The 23,923-nt window shown below is 43.9% G+C and overlaps 1 protein-coding gene and 1 long non-coding RNA gene across 4 annotated transcripts in view; one reads left to right on the top strand and one right to left on the bottom strand.

Annotated features, from left to right (window-relative positions):
• Positions 1–3,151: 3,151 nt before the first annotated feature.
• LOC132328019 (splicing factor Cactin-like) lies at positions 3,152–6,390 on the bottom strand. The gene is given in 5 exon segments (XM_059847808.1): positions 3,152–3,454; positions 3,456–3,477; positions 3,479–5,165; positions 5,168–5,318; positions 6,352–6,390. Coding segments are annotated over 5 exon segments (2,202 nt in total).
• A 14,031-nt stretch (positions 6,391–20,421) lies between these two features.
• The window catches only part of LOC132327162 (uncharacterized), a 110,698-nt gene continuing 107,196 nt past the window's right edge, over positions 20,422–23,923 (top strand). For 2 of the 3 annotated variants that reach the window (XR_009486455.1, XR_009486453.1), the window contains exon 1: positions 20,422–20,599. This is a non-coding gene — a long non-coding RNA (uncharacterized LOC132327162). The remainder of the gene's footprint in view (positions 20,600–23,923) is intronic. The other variant, XR_009486454.1, reaches the window with a different exon arrangement.

Below are 23,923 nucleotides of genomic sequence, written 5' to 3'. Positions count from 1 at the left end.
AGAGGGCAAGATGGGAGGATGTGCTCCCAGCCCCACACCCTGGGAGGCTTGGAGCAATCTGCCTGTGCATGTACAATCTGTAGATTATTAATATCCCTTTGTGGGCAGATTGTTGGTGTGGTTTTGTCTGTGTGCATTTCCAAACCATCTTGGCCCTTTCTAAGGGTGGTTTCCTGGAACAAGCCCTCTGTGAGCTTTGAGTGGCTGATTCATGATTGCTATCCTTAGACTAAGACTGCTGGGTGAGAGGGGTGTTTAATCTTGGCCTTTCACATGGACTGACAGCTATTTCACACCTCTGGTGGTTTTTCACAGTGCTTTCAGTATGCGCTAATGCTGAACTGGAAATATTGCTTTTTTCCCTCTCCACGAGGGCATATGAATAATTGACTATCTGCAGATATTCTGAAACATCAGCTCCTCTTTCTCTCCCCACCCTTGGAATAAGGGAATAATGGAATAGGGGTTTCTAGAGTGGAGGAAGAAAGAGGAGCTATGTACCAGAAGCTGGTATATTCTGGTGGGCTTTTTGTGTCTTGTGTTGCTCGGCTCATTTATCCATAAGTGGTGACAGCAGTCAGGGAGTGAAATTCTGCTCTGAACTTCCATAGCCTGTGCCCTACCTGCCTTTCTTTGTCCAACATTTCCTGGACTGCAGGCCCTTGAAAGTAGCAGGGAAGGGTTTTGGAGCATGTTTTGTTTTTATAAAAAAAAAACACTAACTGGTCAACATGCTGTCATAAAGCAAAGTTTGCAGTTTCTTTGTCCAAGAAAAAGCATAGTTACCATTTTCTTGCTATTCAACAGCCTTTTTGAAAAATGGCACAAAAATTGCATTGGTCAGAAACCAGTGAAAATAATATACCAGTGAGGTGTGTATGACAAATGAAACAAAAGATTGATATGAGTAATTGGTTGATCTTTTTATAGGATGGCTGAAAATGAATCTTCCACAATACACAAATTGGAGGAGTCTGAGAAGGCCCAGGAAGGTATTCTGTCATTCCAAGCCATTTGTCCCTTGTCTTATTCTTGTCATGTTCTCATGGATTTCTCTTCAGATCCCTGTGTGAGCAGCTGATTAGCAAAGCATCAATTCTGCTATCAAATAAGTGATGTCTCTGAATGCTAATAGACACATTTTCATTTGAAATATCGTTTCTCCTCAAAAGAGCATCAATAAGGAAATCTAAGTGTAAGTTACTGATGAATTATTAGTGCTTTTTTTTTTTAAATGCTGCCTAAAAAACCCCTGTATATTCTTCTGGTTTTAGCTTAGGAAAAATATAAGGGATTAAAATAGGACTTTTTAAGGAGGAACTCTTATTAGGGCTGCCTGTGTATGAAGGGGTGTGCCACTGGTGTTGGACCACAATATGAACTCTTTTTAGCCTGGTCTTGTGAGACCTTTTGGGAATAGTGATGAGGGGAATAAATTGCAAAGGTCTAAGCCCTTGCTTTAACCTATCCCACAGAGGAGCACTAGGCATGTTTGGTCAAGATATAGGAAAGGGCTTTCAAACGCACTTTTTCACAGGTATTTTTAATGTCTCTTTGAAAACTCGTGCTGGATGTTAGCAAGGGTTGCTTCCTGCTGTCAGTTTTATTGTTTCAGCCACGATTTGAAGTGCTAAAATACTATTCAAGAGGTTTCTAAGCACTATTTCTAATTCAACCAGAGTTAGGAAATTCTGCTTGTCTACTTGGGTGTTCCTGAAACTTCTAGCCCCAAACTGCAGATGCAAGAAGTTTGCATGAGATGAATTATTTTACAACTTGTAGTATATCAGTCTTGGAGGATCCATGAACTCTTCTGAGAGGCCATAAAAGATAATTATCATCAGGCTGAAGTGCCCTGAACAGATTTGGATTTCCACTGGAAGGAGTATAAGGATCTACAAACATAAAAAAAAAAAAGCCTTGAATGAGTGCCTCAAATAACTCTGCCTAGAAGGAACTCATCAAGTCTAAAGTTTATCCTCAGCCATAATTTACATATTGGGACTGCAGCTGGACTTAGTTTTGGTTTTTGTTCTGTACCCCTGAGCTGATTCTCTAGTTATGATGGTTCTTCCCTCAGATAAGTGTTAGTTTGTTTTTTTTTTTCCCCTCTCTGCCTGGGCACTGAGGTTAATTTCTGCTGCTTTATAAAACCTGTTTGTAATTAGCCAGTAAGTCCTAAAGCTGCTGGAGGTGAGAGGGACTCTGTGTGTGTGTGTGCCCATCCACATGTGTGGATGTGTTAATAAGCTGCTTAAGCTTCATTTCCTTACAGAACAAAAGTAGCAACCTGAGAAAATCAGACTAAACATTTTTTTTTTAATTGAATAGCTGTAGAAACAGACATTGGATCAATTAAGCAGCCTATTGTTTTAACCAGAGCTGTCTTATCTCTCTAGGAAAATAACTACATATCTTAGAGTTTAAGCAAATGACTTTTAACAAAACTTAGGATAACTTATATTAAACAATACTAAAATCTGGAATTAATGAACTTTGACAGAAAAAAATAATACACTTCAACAGAATACCAAACTGATAAAATCTAAATTAAGAGTACTTAGATCTAGAAGTAATAAAACTTAATTGTTGCTAAGATGAGGTGAAGTTAACATATTGAAGTTTAATATCAATGTTTCAACTTATTTTAATACTATTAATAGAAAAGATACCGAGAATTTGAACAATACATGCTTAAAATAAAACCAGAATGATTTTGCTGAAGGAATTACAAGGAGGGTGTGGTAAAGTTGTTGTAATTTTATGTGATGTAGATATGTGCATCGATAAGAGCTTAAATTTCAATTATTATAGTAGAAGCTAGCAGCATTGCAACTGTGTCATGGTGTACAGAAACAGCTTTGAATTCCTCCAAAACTGTAGAAAACTGTAAAATCACCTTTTTTTTTCTGCCCCCCCCCCCCCCCCCCCCCCCCCCCCCAAGATCTCGTGGCTAAAATAACTATTATTCCCTTATTCTATTTATACCAGAGTCTCAGGATCCTTCATGATAAATGCCAGGACGAGAAAAGGCTCAGGAACATGCCCAGTGCAGGGCCAGGCCTTGGGGCCGTGCACGGAGCAGTGTCTGTGCCATGGGATGATCCCCCCTGCCCACCCCGGCCGGTGCCCGAGGGCGCTGAACAGCCCCTCACCGGTGGTACCGGTACTGCCTGAAGTGGAACCGGAGGTGGAAGATGCCGCTGGCAAACGGGCAGCAGAAGCTGTGGCGCTGGGAATACTCCCACTCTCTGCTGACAATCTTGAAGGTGATGTCCTCATAGGGTGGCCCAGCATGGAAGCGCAGGATGGCAAAGTCCTTGCTGTCCTGGCAGGCCTCCAGGAAGTACTCAGGCACTGAACTCTTGTCAATGAGGTCGGGGTAGAAGTTGTTGAACTTATGGCTCTGCACATTCTTGGGTGGGGGGTTGTCGATGTCGTAGTGGGTCTGGTTGGTACTTGTTCCACTCGAAGCCTGTGCACACGGTTGAAGAAGCAGGGCTTGCATGGCTGGTGCTTGTCAGCCCACACATAGGCCTTGCCTGTGAGTGGCATCTCCACACTGAACTGAGCCTTGTCTGCTCCCATGCCCTCCTCAGCCTTATGGACGAAGATGTTGTGGGTATTCTTGGAAGTGTTATCTGTCACCTGGAGCTGCTGGCGCAGGAGTAGCAGCTGGTGTGTGTCCTCCTCGGCCTCCGGGACATGGGCATTGCAGGGCAGCTCATTGGGGCCCAGCAGCCGGGGGCTGTACTTGCCCACATCATAGTCATCCAGGCTCTGCTGGAGCAGATCCTCCTCCATCAGCACAGCCTCCCCATATGCCTCTCCCTTGGCCTCTGTGTCCTGCTCTGGCTCTGAGGATGGCCTTGGCTGTGCCTCAAGACTCTCCTCAGGCTCCAGCCTGTTGCTGGGGGAAGCCGGCTCCTGCTTGATGATGGGCAAGAGTGGTTCACACTCCACACCCTGCTCTTGCTTCAGCTTGTAGAGCTTCTGACTCAGCATGTCTTGGTGCCGCTCCTGTAACCTGGCCAGAGCCATGTAAGGCTTCAGCTGCTGCAGAAGGTTCTCCCAGTACCCAGTGTCCAGGTTGGGCCCTCCTGCCTGGATCTTGCTCTCGATGCCCTGGTATAGAGCTTGCAGCTGGTTGTAGGTCTTCCCCTTGAAGACGGACTGCACATCTGAGCTGAGTGAGGCGTTGACACCATCACGACGCTCCCCTGGTCCACCTTTCCTAAAGGTCTCCAGCTTGGCTATCTCATCCTCTGTGATGATGGTCATGTCCCTCCAGAAGTCCATGTTCTTCCCTTGCTCCAGCTCCATGTACACCAGGATGTCTTCCACCAGGTCCTTCATGTCAGAGATGGTCAAGCCGTTTAGGAAGGTGTAGGGCTCGTGCATCTCCACAGCCAGGTGATCGTTGTCTGCGCTGATGTACTTGGCCAGAAGATCCATGGGTTTTGCCTTCCCATCCTGAATCCAGATCTTAGACCGCAGCTTGTCCTGCTGCAAGTGGAAGTTGTCCTCCTGCTCTTCCCAGGTTTTGAAGTGCTCTGCCTCTTTCTCCCGCTGCAGCATCTTCACCTCCTGCTCCCTCATGGCTTTTTCCCACTCCCGGCGCATCTGCTTCACCTTTTGCAGCTCCAGGTGATTGTCCTCCTGGATTCGCTTGATCCTCTTCTTCAGGTCCTTCTCATTCAGATGGCTGATCTCTTTCTTTTCCAGGGCCGTGATCCAGATGAATGTGCTCAGCAGGTTATTGTCCCCAAAAGGATTGCCAGTGTTGGTGAAGCCCATGTACTCCTTATTCCAGCCCACCTTCTCCCGTTTCTTTCTCTCCTTGGCTTCCTTCTTGGCCAACTTTTGTGCTCGCTTCTCCTTGGGTGTCTCCAAGGCCTTCAGCATAGCTGCTTGCTTCTTCTCTTCTTCCCTCAGGCTCAGCTGCTGTCCCAGTTCCTCTTGGGGGCATGGTGGAGCGGGGGAGCTGATGGAGGACACAGAGGACTTGGATCCATCCCTCCTGTGGTGCCACTCCTGGCTCCGTGCTGCCATGTCCTGCCTGCGCTCCAGGCTGGAGCTGCAGGACCAGCCCCAGGACCATGAGCACTGTTCCCTCTGGTCCTTACGGTGCTGGTCCTGGCTGTGGCTTCTTTTCTTCTTTTTCATTTCTGTCTCTCATCATCAGAGTCTGAGCCCAAGCTTGGCTCCCAGCACCGGCCCTGACTCCAGCTCTTGCTCTGGCTGTGGTGTAGCTGCCTGAGGCTCCAGGACCACAAGCGCCCCTGATCCTGGTCCTGTTCCTTATCCAGGTCCCTTTCCTGCTCCAAGTGGCTGCCTCAGGCTGGGCTGCACAGCCTGGAGCCCATCAGCAGGAGCAGCTCTGCCCTGGGGTCTTGCTGCTTGGGTTCTGCTCCACTGTCTGGTTCTTGTCTGTGCTTGTTTCGTGTTGTCTCATAGCTGGTCATGGCTGTAGTCTTTTGCTACTTTGTCTTGGTTTGAAAAGACAGGTGTTTGCTAAGGAAAGTAGGAGCCTCTTTTGAAATAGAAAATGTAAACCCTTTCCTTCTGAATTATTGTAATTTTGAAATTAGGGGGCTCTCAGGCAAAAATATCGGAGTAGGAATAATGGTTTTTGTTAGAAAAAATTAAAGTATAGTAATATGAAACAACACTGACAGAATCAGAATATGACCTGACACTCTGTGGGTCAGAGTGTTCATAGCAGTCCCATTAAATGGTGGCTGCAGTCCTCCTGGGGTGATAGATGTGGTTCTGTTGAAGCAGTGATCTTGTAGAAGGGTATTGTTTTCCTCTGAATATCCAGTGGTGTTGTAGATGGGCCTGGTCTTCTTCTGGGAATCCAGTGGAGAAAACAGCTGCTCCTCTGGGAATCCGGTGGGAAAAGGCAGGCTGTGGTGTTCCAAGTCTTAGATTATATCCAGGTAGGAATGCTTGGCTCCTCCCTCTGGGCAGAGCATCTCCCAATGGGATGATGTAATTTTATTAGTCATGCAGTGACACTCAATGGCCCATTAAGAGAAGATATTTCCTGGAAGGCCCCAGAGAGGAAGGTTGGTTCTGGAAGAGATGAAGAAAAACTGTTCCACATTGTCTTAACAGGTGGCCCAATTAACAGCAGATAACTACCTCACTTCTAACAGATGCAAATAGAATACACACCCCAGCCACATCCTGCATTTGCAACCTAAGACATTTGTAAATTCAGTTTCTAAGTTTGTCTCACTGCAGGCTGTGACAGCACACCACAGCACACCTGACTGCAACACTGAGGCATTCATCCAGTTGTGTTTGGGTGGGGTTTTTTACTATGTATTGTCCAAATTTACAGACCTTTGTCCAATCTGTCATGGACTGAACTGCCAGAACCATTATTGCGAACTGTACTTTAAATGCCCAAACTTACTATCATATGGAATAAAATTGTTTGCAAACAAATGTGGCTTTTTGCCTACAGACCCACAGAAATGGGGTAGTTTCAGCAAACTTTTTCCTTTCATGTATGATTATAGATGATTTTATCTAAATGAGTCAAATATGGTTTTTATCTTTTAAATTACTTTTACTTTAATAGTTACTGCTGGCTAATTTTTTTCTCCAAGAAGAATATCAGTGTTTCTCTTTTTCTGGTAATATGTAGCTGATGGGATTGTAGCTTAATTCCCTGCCTCAGCCATGAAGGGGGGATCCCAGGGTGCAAAGCTCTGGCATGGGTAAAATGAATTCCTCACTGGGGATAGTCTGCAAGGCATATGCTCCCAAGTTGGCTAAATGTCTCAAATAACATCTCCCTTGCTATTTGATTCGGGAGAAACAGCCTTGGCTCTCTTTGCAGGGGCCCTGATGATGTGCGTCAGTGGGGAAATTTGAGGAGGTAAATGACCACAGTTCATCAGCAGCTCTTCTTTTACATCATGTTTCTGATCAGCGGGTATGCTTCTCCTGATGAGCTGCAAATGTGTACTTAATATTATATTAGCTATTAAATCCCAAAGTCAACAGTTTCCCTGGTAAGTTCAGAACATTTAAAACATTACTCTGCATTTAAAAAAAAAAGGTGTATTTTTTTTCAGTGTAAAAGAAGCCTTATTAAAATATTTACAGATATTTTTATGATGCTGTATTGTTTTCCAAAAACAGTGATCAACTGTGATGGATATGTTTGTCTGTCGTCATTCTCCACCCCCTGTAGCCTCCAATTCCTCTCCAAAAGGAGAAAGTGTTTCTCCTTTTCCAGGATCTGGAGAAGGCCCAGACTTTTAATGCTCTGTTGTAAGCGTACATTGGAGCCTGGGGACCTAAAGCAAATGTAGAGGCTGTTGGGGCATTGTGGTCTCCTTGCAGTGGGGTGAAGGGGATTGTCATGTGAATATCCCATCTCCTGCCTGTGGAACACCAAGAGGAGAGACTCCTCAGTGCTTCCTGTAGCTGCCAGCCTGCTTAAACCCCTCAGCAGGAGAGAATGAGCACCTCTTTTTGTGTGCCATCATTCTTGTCCTCTCTGTCACAGCATAAGAGATTTGCAATAATAACCCTGCCAGGGCTGTTGACTGTTGGCTTTGAAACATCTGGATTTGGACTTTTATGAAGCTCAGCAGGCTTAATTCTTGAGTCCAGATAATGGCCTGGTGTCCCCATGGTAGTGACATGAGCTTGCTGTGGAAATAACAGCAGACTCACAGTAGGGAATGAGGGGCCTGATCCCATTTTAACAGGGAGAAGCTTGCCTGTTGACCTCACTGTGGGGTGAATTAGGCTCCTGTCCTAGGTTACAATATAAAGGTGTGTTCTATTCCCATCCTCAAGAGCTGTTGAAACCAGGAGGGGCATTGTTTTCTCCTTATCTCCCATTAATGGGCCCATTAATGCCTTGCCTCATGACTCAGAGATAACTCCCTTCAGGAGCCATTTCTGTTTAAAGGACCTGGCACATGACTTATAGAATGATATCAGCTCATTGTGAGATGCTCAGCCCAGGGGAGAGGAGCTAAGCATCCCCACCTGGATATAATCTGGGGTTTGGGACAGAACAGGCTATCCTTACCCACTGGTTTCCAGAGGGCAAGAGCTACCAGATCTTTTCTATGGGATCACCACTTCAACAAGACCATTTCATCTGGCCTGCTAACACCACCCTAACTAGCAGGGTGTCAGGTTGTATTCTGACTCTGTCAGTGGTTTTTCTTTTGTATTATTGCATGTATTTTGGTTTTTTTTTTTCCCTTTTCCTAAAAAATTGTGTTTCTGACTTGGAGTTTCTCACTGGTTTTGCTTTCAAACCAGAGCAGCTCCCAAGTAAATGTCAGCTTCTCTGAAGCAGCAGTTAGCTGTTTTAGTGCTGCAGGAGAGATTAGTTATAAGCAAATGGTATTTACCTCAGTTCCAGGCTGGCAGCAAGTTCTTATATCCCTACAGGCATACGTGAGTGTGTGCTCCCCAAATGAGGGTTGTGAGCAAGTGTAAAGATGACAAGTTGTCAAATGGATCTTTGCTGCCTAAGAGGAGGCTAAATGGTGAGCAGGAGGAAAATGGATGTGTATTTGTGTCTTGGGAATGTGCAAGTATTCAGTGAGCAGTTGTGCTGTTCTGAGCACCCCAGGGCACTGCCCTGTTTGATCTGATCATGGTGTGCACCTAAGTGGTGGTTTCTGACCCCCCAGCAGGTGTTTAGAGGTCTGCCATAAACTTTATCAGGACCTTGGGTGCTTCTAGGGGAGTAGAAAGGAGGATGGTCCTGACAGTGCTGTTAAATCTGAGCTGGTATGTCCCATTGGTGAGTCTTGACTTCTGATGGGTTCAGAAAGGTTTCAAACAGGTGCCAGGTTGTTTGGGCTCAGGTACAGCACTGCCTGCAGTGAGTCTGTAGTGTTTCTGTTCCAATGTGATGTCACTGACCTCTTGGTTTGGTTTTCTTAATAATGTAAAAGGGATATTTGTGGAGTTTTGAGCTTCTTTCTGACTTGGGTTATTTGTTGATTTTGGAAGCTGTAAGCAATAAGCATAGGGGTAAGAATCAGTACCTGGAACAGTGTTTGTGTGGAGGGAAAAAGGAAAAAGTATCAACTTCTTCAGCCAGCTCTGTGCCACTGAACCATGTGGCTGCTCTAGGCCATGTGATTCAGGCCTCTAGAATCACCAGTTCTGTAGCAATTGATTTTTTTTTTTTTCCCTGGGTAAAAGGGATAAGAACAGGCTTTAATTACTGGCTGAAAATGTTTAAACTGGCATGAGAACATCTGCATGCATTTAATGGTAGGAGCTCAACATCTATGGGGTTGGGAGAGGGTCAGCTTTGCATTTGGTGTTTGCAGCTGGTTCTTCTCTCTGCCACCCCAGGCTGCTGCCCCCGAGGGCTGTGTAAAAGCTGGTGAGCCAGAGGTGGGTTGCCATGTCTGAAAGACTGAGATGTGGTGGTCAGCCCTGCTTATTTGTTTGACATCACAGACAGGAATAGATCCTTGGGAGGTTTTTTTTTGTTTTTGGAAACTGACCTGATGAGAAACTAATACTCAGTGGAAAGATCATTTAGCTAGATAAAGTGGGAAGTTGCAAACCATATCAAGGAGTGTAAGAAGATAAAAATTTTTCCCAGGACACTTGTGCATTTGAGTGAAAGGAAATCACTGACTGATTAATTCTGTCTCAAGAGAGAAAAGGGGGTTATTTCTAAGAATTTGGTAATGTGATAGAGTAATTGCATCTGTAAAATGGTACAGGAAAGCTGTGTGTTAAGGTCTTTAAATTAAAAAGATGATTATGTGATTCAGAGATTTTTATGAAGCTGTTACTAATAGGTTAGTTTAACTACTGACCCATTAGAATTTCTAACAAATACTCATTATTAGTTCTATAAATCACTTAGTGGTTAAAACTAAGCAACACACCAGAAAGTATGTTATTTCTAAATCTAGTAATATAGGTTGAAAGGAAAAATTATTCCACTCCTCTCTGCAATTATCTTGCACTGGAATTACTCCTCATCACAAATAAAATAACTCCTGACTTGTTAATGTGAAGGGAGTCAGGCAGTAGATTTAGGTCTGTAGTATCTCTGTGGGTGGTATATTTATAGTAAAGGGTGCAGAGTGGCAAATGCTGTTGTGTGATGGGTGGCATGAAGGTGCAGCTCATAACTCACCCCTCATTAGAGTGAGGGATAGCTATCTGAGCAATAAGTGATGCTTTGTCTCCCATTGCTGGCACGCTTATAATGCATTTTGGAAGTGACAGGCTGGCAGACTGAGACTTGTCTGCAGTCAGATGATAAATACCGTGCAGCCTCTGAGGCCTGAGTGGAGCCTCCTTCCACTGATGCATTTTAATTCACCTCCCTGAGAGCCTCACAAAATAGGTCTGAATAAAAGGAACAATGAGAGAAGTTGAGTTCGAACAAGAATGCACTTGCAGTGTTAGCAGGCATGATAGTTTCTTCCATGTAAAGCAGCACTGAGTCTGCTCTTCCTTGTGACAAGGATTTTGGGAGTAGTTTTCAGCCCACCCTACAAATGCTGTAGGTTGGGGATTCCTCAGAGAGTCCTTATTCACCTTTCCCATTGCATGTGTGCAGCTGCTGAACCAAAGGTGGGTTCAGCGCTGGTGAGAGGTGGTTTGGCAGCTCTGAGGATGTGTTAAATCTACAGCCAGGCATGAGCACCAGCGGCTCTCAGTGCTCCAGCTCAGTCCTGCCCTGCAGGGTGGCCTCCTGTGGGACCAGGCTGCTGCCAACTCCTGCTTAATCCCTGCCCTTGCCAGGGCTCTGAGCAAAACTGCTAATGGGTACCACTTGTAAAGGCTTTTTTGGATGTGTATCACCAAGTCTGAGCACCAGCTGCCCACAGCAACTCCAGTGTAGCTGCTGAGGGGGAGGAATTGCTGCAGGGCTGAGCTGTGCTGGTGCCTCTGCTTTGGGGTGAAAGATGTCACTGCCAGCCCCTGAACATCCAGCCTCCTCTGGGCCACAACAACTGAAGTAAACTGAGAAAGAAGCAAGAAAGCACTGAATTCTCTCTAGAGATTTACCTGGAGTCCAAGAGAAGCTCTGCTGCTGCCTAACTTCTGCTTGAGATGCCTCTGAGGCTGTCTCATGCCTCCAAAGATGCTCTGTGCTGGGCACAGTAGCACCAGGGGCAGGTTTGTGGCAGAGGTGTGGATATCCACTGTCTCAGGTGTCTGAAAAACGTGTGAAGTACGAGAGGGGTGAGGGTGGATGAGCAGGAAAAGATGAGACAAATTAAAGGTAAAGAAATCCACCCTGAGGTTGTGGTTTAAAGAGCCTCCTGTCTCTGCTTTTGATGCAAGGGAGATGAAGTACCCATGAGACAAGCAGCAATATTCTCTTGGGATTTTCCCCAAGTTCCTTCCCAGCTTTGACTTTTTCTCTTCCAACAGTGTTCCTGGCAGCAAAGAAAATTGTGCAGGTCTGTTTCCAAAGGTGATGCACCTCCCCAGGCACATGGATTTGTGTTGTGGCTATAAGCAGACCAGACCTATTTTAAATACAAAAAATGTGGGGATTTGTTTTATGCGTGTTTGGGGTGTATTCCTTTTGCTCTGGATACTATTTTTAAACTTCAATTGTGCTCTGCTCTTGCTGAGGTAAGGTGGGTTTCCTTCATTCTGAAGAGGAAGGTACCTGAATGTCAAATACCCATGAGAGATGAAGGGGAAGGGCAGAAATTTTGACTAAAGTTACTTAATTGGAGCTTGGAATGGAGCTTAAAGGGGGGGAAAGAAACCCTTGCAGTTGACTTTTGATTCCATAATCTTATTGACTTAGGAGCAAGATGAAAAGGCTCTACTATTCAAGGAGTTCTCTTTTCCATAGTTAATTTGCTCCATTCAACAATAATCTGTCTTTGCATCCACCTTATTTAACAGAGGTCAAGTAAAGAAAGAAGTACAGAAATAATTGAAATGCACTCCACCGAGGAATAACATGTGATTTCTGCCCCCCCCCCGAAAGCCAAGACAGAGAGAAGTAATTGTTTGTTAGACCTAGGATTTGACATTTAAACACTGGGGGGGGGAGGGGGGGGGGAGAATCACATGTTTGTTTTTTTTTAAATTTCCCATCTTTTTTGTTTCCAGATCCTCTAGGCAATAGCAAAGAGAAGGAAAAAGTAGCATGTTCCTGTGTTTCACCATCCAGGCATGTGGCTGAAGGCTTGATTTCAGGAGCTGCTGACCTCTTTTCCTTAGCTTTTAATTTGTCCCTGCTAGTCACAAAATCTAAAAATGCAGCTGTTTTTTGCCTTTATTGCCTGCTGATTATTGCTCAGCTCTTGTTTGCCTCCTTATATTTGTGATGAGGCATCTGTCACTGTCAATACAGGGGTGGCTGAGGTAAGATGAGCTTTTTGGTGTCTGTGCCAGAACAAGTCAGCACACATTGAGCAGAACATCTGGCTGGAAAATACCTGTTTGCTGAAACACAAACTCTGTGTTGCATTGTGCTTTTGTAAGGGTTTCTGACCATGGGGAGGTGGGCAGAGGGAGTACATGGACCATAAATTCTTCCAGAGATGCTGGAGAAACACTTAATGATTCAGATGAAATTAAATGTTGGAACTCTCTCCTGGTGTTGCCAAGTAGCAGATGCTCAGCAGAGGCTAAAGCAAGAATTCCCCTGAATACTTTCCTTCTTTCTGCTTTGGGCCTTCCCGAGGCAGAAGTTGTTTCTGGGTCACGGTGTTTGAAAACCACTGATGGATGGATTAATTTTTTTTCCTCTTGTCCAGATTTTTCTTGAAATCTGTTACAGGGAATATTTTGTGTGCGTTTTCTGTTTATGAGGCTGTAGAACAAAAAATTCTGGTTTCGAGGAGTGTTGAAGGCCAGTGTTGCTTGGAGCTAGGGGATAATCCCAGCTGACTTTGACAAAGTTACTGGCAGGCTCAATATTTGGAAGATAAATAATCTCCGGAGTTATAAGCACTGGGTTTTTATCCACCCCACTTGAGATGAATGAAGGATATATTTACAGCAGCATCTTACCCCAAATACTACCAACAGGGATCTCTGAGAAAAAGATTTACTTACACAAATATTTTGTGTTTACACTACTGTGTTCCCAGATAGAGCATATGAAGTCTGGGTAAGGCTTGGGTTCTTTCTTGTTCTAAATACTTAAACCTGCTCTGCATCAGTGACTTGTAGCTCTGCTATTTAGAAGACAATGTAGTTCAATGTTAATACTGGTAATTCCTTTACCGGTATTATTCAGGAAGATTATGGTCTTGCTTTGGTCCTAATTTTGTCCAATTACTCCTTCAGAGACAATGTATAAGGAAAAGTGATTTATTCCTGCCCCTTATCTACAACACAGAGCATTTGACTTCCTCTGGGAGGCTGTTTTGCACTCCAATGGGTTTGTTATTGCAAGTCAGTAATTCCTTTTTTTTTCCTCCCCATCACTCTCCACTAGAGCCTTTTATTCTGATCCAGTTAGGTTTGTCCAAGTGTCAAGCTAGAAAAACTTAAAATAGTGATTTTTTTTTTTCCCCCCCCTAGGTAACACTGGTGTAGGAGACAGGAGTCTGATTCCTGTTTTCTAAATTGAGGGAACTTCTTCAGGAAAAAAACACAACACTTGTGTGACCAGCATCCCTCTGTTGTGAGAGAGGAGGCTTTCCATAATTGGCTGGAACAATAATCTGCTGACCTTGGACTTCTGATCATCCCTTAATAGCTGCTTCAGTGGGAAAAAGCAGAGACCTTCTGGGTGGCTCTGAAGGAATGAACCTCCTCAGGAAAGCTCCTCTGATAGCTGGAGATGGGCTCTGTGCTGGGATGTGAGGATCTAAATCCTTCTCTACTTAACAGGGTTTGGGTTAATTTTGCTTTTCGGTTGTTCTGTCTTAGTTGCTCCTGCAATATTGTGCTCTGGAGGTGAATGTGCAACAGATTTTAGGTAGTCTGCCTTTTTCAATCTCAGTGGATGGCCTCATTTGCAACTTGATGCTCTTCTCTTAGAAAGGCAACAAAACTAGACAGTTCTCTTATATCATTGTTTTTAAATGAGTTTTCCATTCTCCCACCTGCCTTTGCATCTTGGCCTTTGACTTGACAATATTGGCAGTACTTTCCAAGTGTCTGCAGTGTCTCTGATGTAAAGATTTGGGTACTAAGCTAGTCTCCAAGTGTTTAAAGTGCATTAGTGGAAGATGTAAATCCAGTCAAGGGTGGCTGTCCAGACCGCAGTAAGCCATATTAATTAATCCCAGTCAATGTATGAGGTGGTTTTCTAAACATGGGGAGGGCTTGTAGCATATCCTGTAGGTCATTAAACATTCTCAGACTAAAGATGAGAATCTGTAGGGGAGAAGGGAGTGCTTGCTTTGGAACTGCTTCTTGGTAAATAACTGAAAGCACTGGAGTTAGGGATGGATGGCCCAGCTTGGACACCAGGAGCTGTGTCAGTGGGTGCTCTGGTAGTGCCAGTGAAGTCTGTGGTGTGTTTTTTCCTCCCAGGATTCAAGTGGGATGTTCTGCCTGTAGCAGTAAGGACTAGCTCTCCTGGTGTGCCTCAGGGCTCTCTGCTTTCTTGCTGGGCAGTGTACATGTGCCTGTAGGAAACTGTGTTTCATGGGGAATATGTTTTCTTATCTTCTGTGTGCTGGCAAAGGGTCAGAAATGCTGTTAAGCAGAACTATACATATATTTGTGGATCTCTTAGAGCTGGGAGGAAAAGAGATGTTTGTATGTGCATGAGAGAGCGCTTAGTTGGCTTTAAAAATAGGTATTTTATTTCTTTGACTAATTCTAAGGGAAACTCACTTTATTTCTGTCCCAACTCACCCTGAGGTTACATGTACTTCATATGGGATAATTTTGTTTTATTCCCCACCTTTACTGTTTCCTGACTAGTTCTGGCCATGAGGAACCTCAAATGTAGAGCTCTGTGTGAAACAGACCTAATGTAAAGGAGATTAAGTTACTGTTAAGCAAAAAGCCCAGGAATTCCAAGTCCTGCAGCATGACCAACACAATGTCATCACGAGTGCTGCCAAAGCCACTCAGTGATAGCAGGGCTGGAGGTGCTGCCTGCCAAAATCCATGCTCCTGGTGAGGAACACGTGAGCTGCTTAACTCCTGGTGCCTGAAACTTCTCTCTGTTCCTGGCCCTTCCTTCAGAGCTTGTGAGTCACTTCCCCTCTCCCCTGAAGAGAAGTTCTTTGGAAAACAGCATCCCAGGATGCTGTGTTTGTTGACTTCCACAGACCTGGAGAACAAAATCACTCCACATACCTGCAGAGATATTTTCCTCTTAACTGCTGACTCTGTAGATTCTCCCTGGGTGTTGAAAGCCAGGCTGGTTTTCTTCCTTTTGAGGTCTTGTTGCAGATGCAAACCCTCGGGACAAATGTAGCTTTTGGAGGTGCTCTGAATGCCTCTGGAGCGTGGTGCCCTCGCTGCTGTGGCACATGTGGACTGCAGAGCAGCAGCATCTGCCTCCACCACACCTGTGACAAGGACAAAGAGAGCTTTGCAGCCACCTTTTCCTGCAAGGTGAAGGTTGTCTGTACCACTTGGAGGTGAGGATTAGCCATGATGATGGGCAAGCAGAAAGGAAGAGCAGTGTCACTCCCTCTGTGTTTTCAGCTTGCTTTGCCCATTCCCAGTAAAACAGGGACTTGCCCAGGAGGCAGTTTTGGAATTGAAAGGCTCTGTGCCAACTCTTAGCCTGATTGAGAACTCCTGATGTAAATTCAAGTTCTCTGAGAGTTGTAATGAAGGGTCAGACATATTTGAGTTTTTCTCCTTCTATCCACTTTTTTTTTTTTCCCCTTTAAGGTAGAAAAGGCCCCTAGGGCTGTGCTTCCTCCAGTCCCTAAACCCTTAGTAAGGATGTCTGTGAAGTGCCTGGTGCTCCCTAAACCCCTGGGAAGGATGCCTGTGAAGTGCCTGGTTCTCCCTTTGTGCCAGGGGCTGTGAAGTTGTCTTTCTCCCATAGCATCCAGTGATGGTATCACCACAGGAGCAAGCAGATGTGGCAAGTGCTGTGTGGCCTCTCCCTAACCCAGGAAAAGGTCAGCAGCTCTGCCATCCCTCACCCAGTTCCCCTGCTGTACTGGGACTGGTTTGAGCCTTACCAGTGTGGTCTTGCTTGGAGCTTATTCACAGACTTTATGGATGTGTACACTAGCAGTCTGTTAGAGTTGTCCGTGTTTTATGTCCTTTGTTTTATGTCTTTTGTGCTTGCCTGAAATGCTGATGGTGCTCAGGAGCATTTTGTGTAATAACCACCAAGAGAGTATTGAAAGCATCCCCCTGTGTGGGGGGAAAATAGAGAATTTGAGAGTGTGTTTCCCTGAGAAAAGATAATTTATATGTGCTTGCCAGTACTCTCTGCAGCTAAATAGCTTCTCGGTCTGATTCACCAGTATATTAAGGCTGTTCTTTAGCACTCTGAGTACAAAATGGCTTTATAGCAGATCAAGTAATCACTGGAGAGTATCTGCTGGTGTTGGAGGACCTTATGCCTGGGATGGTTGTCATGGTAGCTCCAGCTGTCAGCATCAGAGATAAACCCAGTGGGAGCTCCAGCGCCAGTATCTTCTCAGGATCACCTTGTTCTTGGGATTTTCATGTTGTTTTGGGCCTATCAGTTACCCTGACTTTTAGTAGGGACAGATACAGAGCTCAAGTAGACTCTGTAATCAAAAATCTTGTTTAAAAAACATGGGGTTTTTCTAATTTTTAATTTTTTATTTTGGTGTGGAATGTTCCTTGAATGAATTGTAGAATTGGGTTAGTTGTTTCAAATTTACTGCATAAGTTTCCATTTTAAACTGCAATAGCTAATCATTAAAACTAAACTATCACTCCAGGTTTGATAGCAATTTAGTTGTATGTATATTTTTACTTCTCTAAATGTGTGTGTACTTATTTTTATATAGAGAAGTATTAATTTTCATAATGACTGTACTAAGTCTGGGAGCAATTCTGGTGAGGGGGATTAAATTTGATTTGCAGGCTTGAGCTCAGTCAGTACTGCATGGAAACAGAGCCCAGGTGCTCCTCTTCATTTTGTTCTGCTTCAACAATGTTGCTTTTTTTAGCTATGAATTCTTAAATACATTGTCTAGTTAATGTAAGTAACATTCCATGTACAGAGTGAGTTCACATCATGCAAAGCAGTCAGAGGCAATGTGGAACAGGTCATGGCATGGCTGAGACCATTGCAATATTGGAAGACTGAAGAGTCTTGATGTGCATCTTGCATGTAGCAGAAGATCTGCTGTGGAGGGCTTTCTATTTCTTTTAAGCAGCAGTATAAGCAATTTTATTCCTATAACTTGGCATTTTTTTCCCAGACTGCATACCACAGGCATTCCCACCCCCAATATAAATCCAGCAGACTATCACTTAGAATACTGTTTATTAGTTTCTAAAATCAGTCAGTAACAGCATTCTCCTGCTCATAAAGTTCAGTAAATGACTCTTTTTAGACAGAAAAGATCTTAAATTTTGACTGGGATGCATGACTGAAAAAGGCTTAATAAATTAAAATCTGTGACAAGCACCAATGCTTTACTTTTAACTGAGAGAAAATTGTTCTTGTAGATGCTTCTCTCCATGCCTAAATTTTGAGCTCTGCAATATTTATTGGCTATGACATTGAGGAATAATCACACCTTCCACTTTGCCTGTGTTTTTCAGTGCAAGGATGAGGGTGGTGTGTGAGCAGCACAGTTATTACAGCCAGCTCCTCCAGGAGAGGTAAGGGTGTGTGGTTCTCTGGCTCAAACCATTAATTTAAGCTACAGCCTGTAGCATGCTCTGCAGCCATCACGTGTCCCTGCTGGGATACACAGCCCAAGAGTGGCTTTACCCAGCAGGATAAGGTTTTGGGCTGGGTTGGCTGTTGCTGTAATCCCCCCCCACCCCAGGCTGCTTACCTTTTCTCAAACACATCGGTCATTTGATTTGAAGTGGTTTTTTATGCCTATTTTTTGGTGTTTTTTGTTGGTTTTTTTTTCCTTTCTCAAGACTTCAGACAAAAGGAAATCTGTTTTTGTTGCTCTGGATATTGATATTTGTCATTTTTATTTTGACTTGCCTTGGTGGTAAGACAGTCCCCAAAACAGTAGAACTACCAGCAAAAATACTTCTAACCTCTAGAAAGCAATATTCAAAGGACATACAGCCTTTTCTGTTTCTGGGGGAAAGCTGACTTTCCCAAACATCACTCAGTGCTTTTTCTCTCCCCTGCTCCTAAAAGTCCTGAGCAAATACCGGTTTGACTGCATGCTAAATCTCTCACTATAATTCAATTGAATCTTCATTTACTGTTTTAGTACAAGCCTAGGCCCTACTGGGACCAAGAGTTCCTTGGTGTTTTTAGTGTGATTTCTACTTGTGCAATGACTGGTCATGTCCTGTCATCTTGAAACAACCAATTCTGCCATTCTTCTCTTATATGAGGAGCAGGAATGAGAGTTGAGCAGACAAGAGAGTTCTAAACCATCTGCTGTGGCCCCTGGGGACACCCAGGAGCTTGCATGGCTCAAAGAGCAATTTCAGAGCTGGTTGACCTCTACTTCCCCAGTGTGCCTGTGGCTCTTTGGAAGCAGTTAAATAGTCGGGTAGTTTATTCATCTACAGTCCCCTTGACACCTCTTTTCACCATTCCATCTGTTTTCTGGTGGGTTGAGTGCAGAAAAGTGATGGGGTAGGACTGTAGGACAGTTGAGAATATGACCCATTTTATTTACACCTCCAAAAGTGCAGCAGAGAGAAACTGGACTTAACCTGATCCTGAATTAGTTTCTGGAGCTGCTGGACTGGTGTTCCTTGTTCCTTGAATTTGTTGCTGCAGCTCCAGCTCTGGCTTTGGCTTTGTGGCTTTCCAGACAGTGCTTTTTCCTCCAGTTGAAGCAAACCCTAAGTTTCTAGTGCTCACAATGGCAATCCTGACTGCCCAAACCTTCAGATTCTAGCTCTGTTAAATCTGAAGAATTCAACATCTGAAGGTTATTTTCCACCTGGTTTTGTCAGCTGATGCTTTCCTTTTTTGAGGTCAAATTTTCTTGTACGCAGACAGAGCTTGGAGTTGTTTCCCAGATTCTCTACTGTTTCTTGAGTCATCATCCAATTACTCTAATTAGCACAGGACAACACTGATAGAACCAGGCAGAGATGTTACTGGGAAATGAGTTAATGTGGCCATGATTTAGTGGTGGGCCTTGGAAGAGTTCGGTTGATGGCTGGCCTCAATGGTCTTGGAGGTCTTTTCCAACCTAAAAACTTCAGGATTCTGTAAGAAATCTACTCTGACCTAAGGATTTCTGAGGTGTGATCTTTAACTAATTGGGAGGGACAGGCAAAGCCTGGCCCACCTCCTTCCCTTAATATTATCTTCTTAAGCCTGTCATTTACTTCATTCATCGTAACTGCACAGGCTGAATAATAAATTAAGCTGGTTTTAACTGCCAGCACAATTAACAAGATTATTTACTTGTATACCCGCATAAAGAAAAGTTAGCAGTACTGGCTTGAGATTCTTTTGTGCATTGAATTGTACCTGGACTGAGTATTATGGGTTTGGTTAGTCCTATAATAAGTAATTTTCCAGTTATCTATGTATTCACACACTTAGAGCTGGAAAAATGCCTTAAAATTAATAATTACCAGCTCAAATATTTGTAGCAGGCAAACATCCCAGGCAACTCCTCCAGCAGTATTGTTGACTGGAATTGAAAAATGTGTTCTTAGGTTGCCATTTACCTCCCAAGAATTTTTTTGGGACTATTCCTCCCTTCCCTGACACTTGTTTGCAGTCTACCTCTGCATCCTGTCCCTGGATGGCATTTTTACCTGCAAAACAAATTCTCTAGCTGATACGAGGCTTACTTTACCTGCCTTCTTTTCCTTAATTTCCTTTGGCGTTTCACTTAATCTAGAAGAAGTCTTCAAGGCTGGCAGTTGCTCCTGAAAAATGAAAGATGAAAGTGTTGTAACCTGACATAATTGATACTCAATGTGTTGCTTTACTACCAGCACAAATCACTAAGCTGCTCAAATCTTGTGTTGGTGGGAAAACACACTGGATAAAGAAGGAAAAGTGAAATAAATTTTACATGTGTAAAAGTTTCGTGAGTTTTAATGAAAATGTAGTAGTAATACTGTTTAACTGGGAGCTGTATCAGGAGGATTAAACTGCTGAAAGAAAGTATTTCTGATAAAATGCATGCAGTGTTAAGGGAAATCGAAAGGAACATGTCCATGTGTTACTCCTTAAATGCTTTCCAAGCTTGTTTCTAATGAGACTTTTGTCATGGCTAATGCAGAGGAATTTGGAGCCATTTCTTCCTTCTTATCAATCTGTGGGCCTGAAATTTGCCAGCTGAGGTGTGGCTCATGGTGTAATAAATGCTGGCACTTGATTTCCACTCTGATAATTTTACAGCCTGCTTTGTTTGACAAGTGTCTCGTGTGTGTTTGTTTTGTTATTGCAGTTTCACAAGCTACAAATGAGGCTACGGACCAAGTCATGCTGAAACAAGAACAAGGGGAGAACCAGTGCTTGGGTCAGCAAGTTGCCAGTCTGTCAGCTGAGTTTATGGCTCTGCAGAAAAGGGTAAGATCGATAGAGGGATAATAGAGGCTGCTGGAGTGCTTGAGCCTTGGGAGCAGGTTCAGCCATGGATTTTTATGCTCTTGAGGTTTTGCATGGGCACGTTGTCCTCTGCGTGCCTCAGAAAATAATTCACTGTGTGAGTAATGTTGCAATGCTGTTTGCTTGGAGATATTATGAAAAGATAACCTGGTGTTCTCAGTCACACGTGGCTCTGGAAGGCTTCCAAATGCAACACTGCTGTAACTACCTCGCTTTGCTGGACCCAGAATAACCCACAGGGGACTTGGGGGGACTACTGTGGGTTTGGGGCTTTTTTTCCTTTTAAAAGGAGTTGAAATCTGATACAGTTACATGCTTTAAAGGAAGGTTATTGAGCAGTTATTTAAAATGTGGGAGGCGATTGACCTTTTCATGGCTGGAGAAGGCAAAAGGCTTTTGTTAGAGGCAATAAGACATGCCCCGCTCTTTATGATTACTGCTCCAATAAATTGCATTCTGGTAGATTTTACACATGAATAGAGTAATACATTTTTTGGTACAGTATAAATCTACACAAACAGTGTGCCTAACTTTTCAGTAGCTGCACATGGATGCCTATAGTTTTTATACCTCTTGACACAGATGAGCTACAAAATGTCTGAAACCTGGCTGTGTTGCATTAAGTGTCAGTAATTATCCCTCACCTCCAAAAAAAGACTGGTTTTGGTCAGATTAGTGCATGGATAGGGCATGCTGTGTGTGGAATCCTCAATGGAACGGTCCATAAGGATGAAATATGGTTCAGTTCAGGGTTCTTCTGTAGCTCTGTCCTTGAGGATCCATTGATGACTATGAGTTGGGCTCCTCCATATGCTGGCCCTGGGGTCAGGATGCAGGACTGGGCCAAGCAGCAAGAGGCTGTGAATTCTGCCATGCTGTGCCTCTGGAGACACAGTACCAACAGGCAGTTAGTGTCAAACACTTAATATTGAATTTTTCAGTGCACAGGAGGAGAGCCAAAGGCTGCTCTTCTGTTCAGCAATCTGAACTCACTTGTTTGGCTTGTACCAAACATCCATGTGGACTCCAAAACAAAGAACTATTTTCAAGGTTTTTTTTAAAGTAGCACATGCAAGGGAAGGTAGAAGGGCTGGTGGGAAATCTTGACTGCATCTGGGTCTTAATGTTTAACTCCTAAAACATGCAGACCAAGCATTGGAAGCAGGAGGAATCAACTTGGGTCAAGTATGTAACTGCCTGTATTAAAAGGCCAGGACTGACTTCCTTGCCAAAAAGTTAAGAACCAAGTTTTTCTTAGATGGATGTTTGTCTTCCTTCTGTAACCAACGCAGCTGGAACAACCTATTCTAACTTAAAATTCCTGGAGCTTTCTCTATCTTCTCATTAGTCATTGGAATGGTAAGTGTGGCAAGTCATTTCACAGACACCTGTTGTGTTGTAAGAGGAATAATTTCATTCTCTATGGGGGTTTCTCTTTGTCTGAAGAGGGTGCTTAAACGCTCAGAAGGTTCAAGGAGATGTTTGTCCTTGGTGTCTGTACTCTGGTGAGGATATGCTCTGGAGGAGGGAGCTGAGGATGTTGTCCTCCTTGTTTAGGTGTATAAAATCTTTAAAGCAAGGTTGTGCAAAACCTGCCTTCTGTTTAAAAGTGGGTTAAAACCCTAATGAATGTAATTTAAAGGACACCTTTTATCTTGGTCCAGACAAGATCAAAGCCAAATTACATTAGTATTTGTGGAACAAATGAGGTTATGTTTGTCTCTTTGGAGGCAATAATGGAACAGAAAAACAGCTTTTGAGCCTATTGGACTAAAATTTTCTGCTCAGGGTATTGAATCCCACATGAATAGTGCTGTGTTGCACATACTGGAGTTTTGTAGAGTGAGATAGAAATAAAGATGTTTAATGATCACCCTCTTTATTTTAAACTATGATGTGTCTGGCAACCCAGAAAAAAACATAGTCAGGTAAATGGCAAAAGGACTGTAACAATTTCCTTGACCTTGGTGTAAGCATATTGCACATATTTGTTAAATAATAAAAAAATCCTCCTTCATCAAAAATGCCTGAAGTACTCCCAGTACCTAAAAATGTTTGTGTGCTTTTTTTAAAAATGCATTTTCAGTAGTAATGTGATGTTTGCACAGTCATGGGTTTTGGCTGCCTGTGTTTACAAGCACAGCCCTATAGCAGTGAGGCTGCACTCTCAGTTTAGGGCCAGCTGCACCCTGGATCCCATCAAGCCTGATGTCATTATGCTTGTTGCATAGCTGGGAAATGGGACCTCCACTACTGAGAAATGCTTGAATGTTCCAACTAGAATAGGTCAGAGTGCAGAAGAACAATCTGAGTTCTCTCCATCCTGAGGGTGATACTGAGCACATCTGCTCCCTGAGTTTTTTCTAGCAACCCCAGAAACAACAGGTAGATCTCTGCGCTGCTCAGCTTGGGTGGTGTAGCAATTTATTAAAAGACAGATGTGCTAATCAAAGGGTAATGCAGAGGCTATTGGAAAAGTATCAAGACAAAGGACTAATTTCCCTTAGTTTTCTGTGTGGGGTCTTCAACTTAAAGGATGAATGTTCAGAGAACTGTGATGCCAGTAGCATTTGCAAATCTGTGTGCTTGGTGTTTTCAAGGATGGCTCTGCTCACCTTTGGTAGGGGATGTTGTTTTCTTCCAAGTAGAGCAGTACTTTTGTCTCAGGAGCTGCTGTTTGATTGTACAAACATGGAATGGTTTGAGTTGGAAGGGACCTTAAAGATCATCCAATTACAACCCCCTGCCATGGACAGGGGCATCTCCCACTATCCAGCTGGCTCAGAGCCCCATCCACCCTGGCCTTGGACACTTCCAGGGATGGGGCAGCCACAGCTTCTCTGGGCAACCTGTGCCAGGGCCTCACCACCCTCACAGGAAAGAATTTCTCCCTCATATCCAATCTAAACCTCCCCTCTGTCACTTTGGAGCTATTTCCCCTTGTCCTGTCACTCCAGGCCCTTGTCAAGACTCTCTCCATCTTTCCTGTGGGCTCCCTACAGGCACTGGAAGGCCACAATGAGGTCACCCCAAAGCCTTCTCTTCTTCAGGCTGAACAATCCCAATTCTCTCAGTTCCCAATTCTCTCCTCTTCCCAGTCTTTCCTCACAGCAGAGGTGTATGAAGAACAGATACAGAAGCAGTTTCTTGAGGAAGGACAGCAAACTCTCGATTTTAAAGTTCTTCAAATGCAGACTTTAAAAAATGTCTGCCTGGCAAACACTGTGCCACTCTCAGAAACACCCCTCAGAGAGTTTGTGGTCAGACAGTGGCACCTCTGGTGTA

Source organism: Haemorhous mexicanus, chromosome 5 (assembly GCF_027477595.1).
Source record: "Haemorhous mexicanus isolate bHaeMex1 chromosome 5, bHaeMex1.pri, whole genome shotgun sequence".
Taxonomy (NCBI): domain Eukaryota; kingdom Metazoa; phylum Chordata; class Aves; order Passeriformes; family Fringillidae; genus Haemorhous; species Haemorhous mexicanus.
The sequence above is the reverse complement of the archived record's forward strand: the minus strand, read 5'-3'. Positions and strand labels throughout refer to the sequence as shown.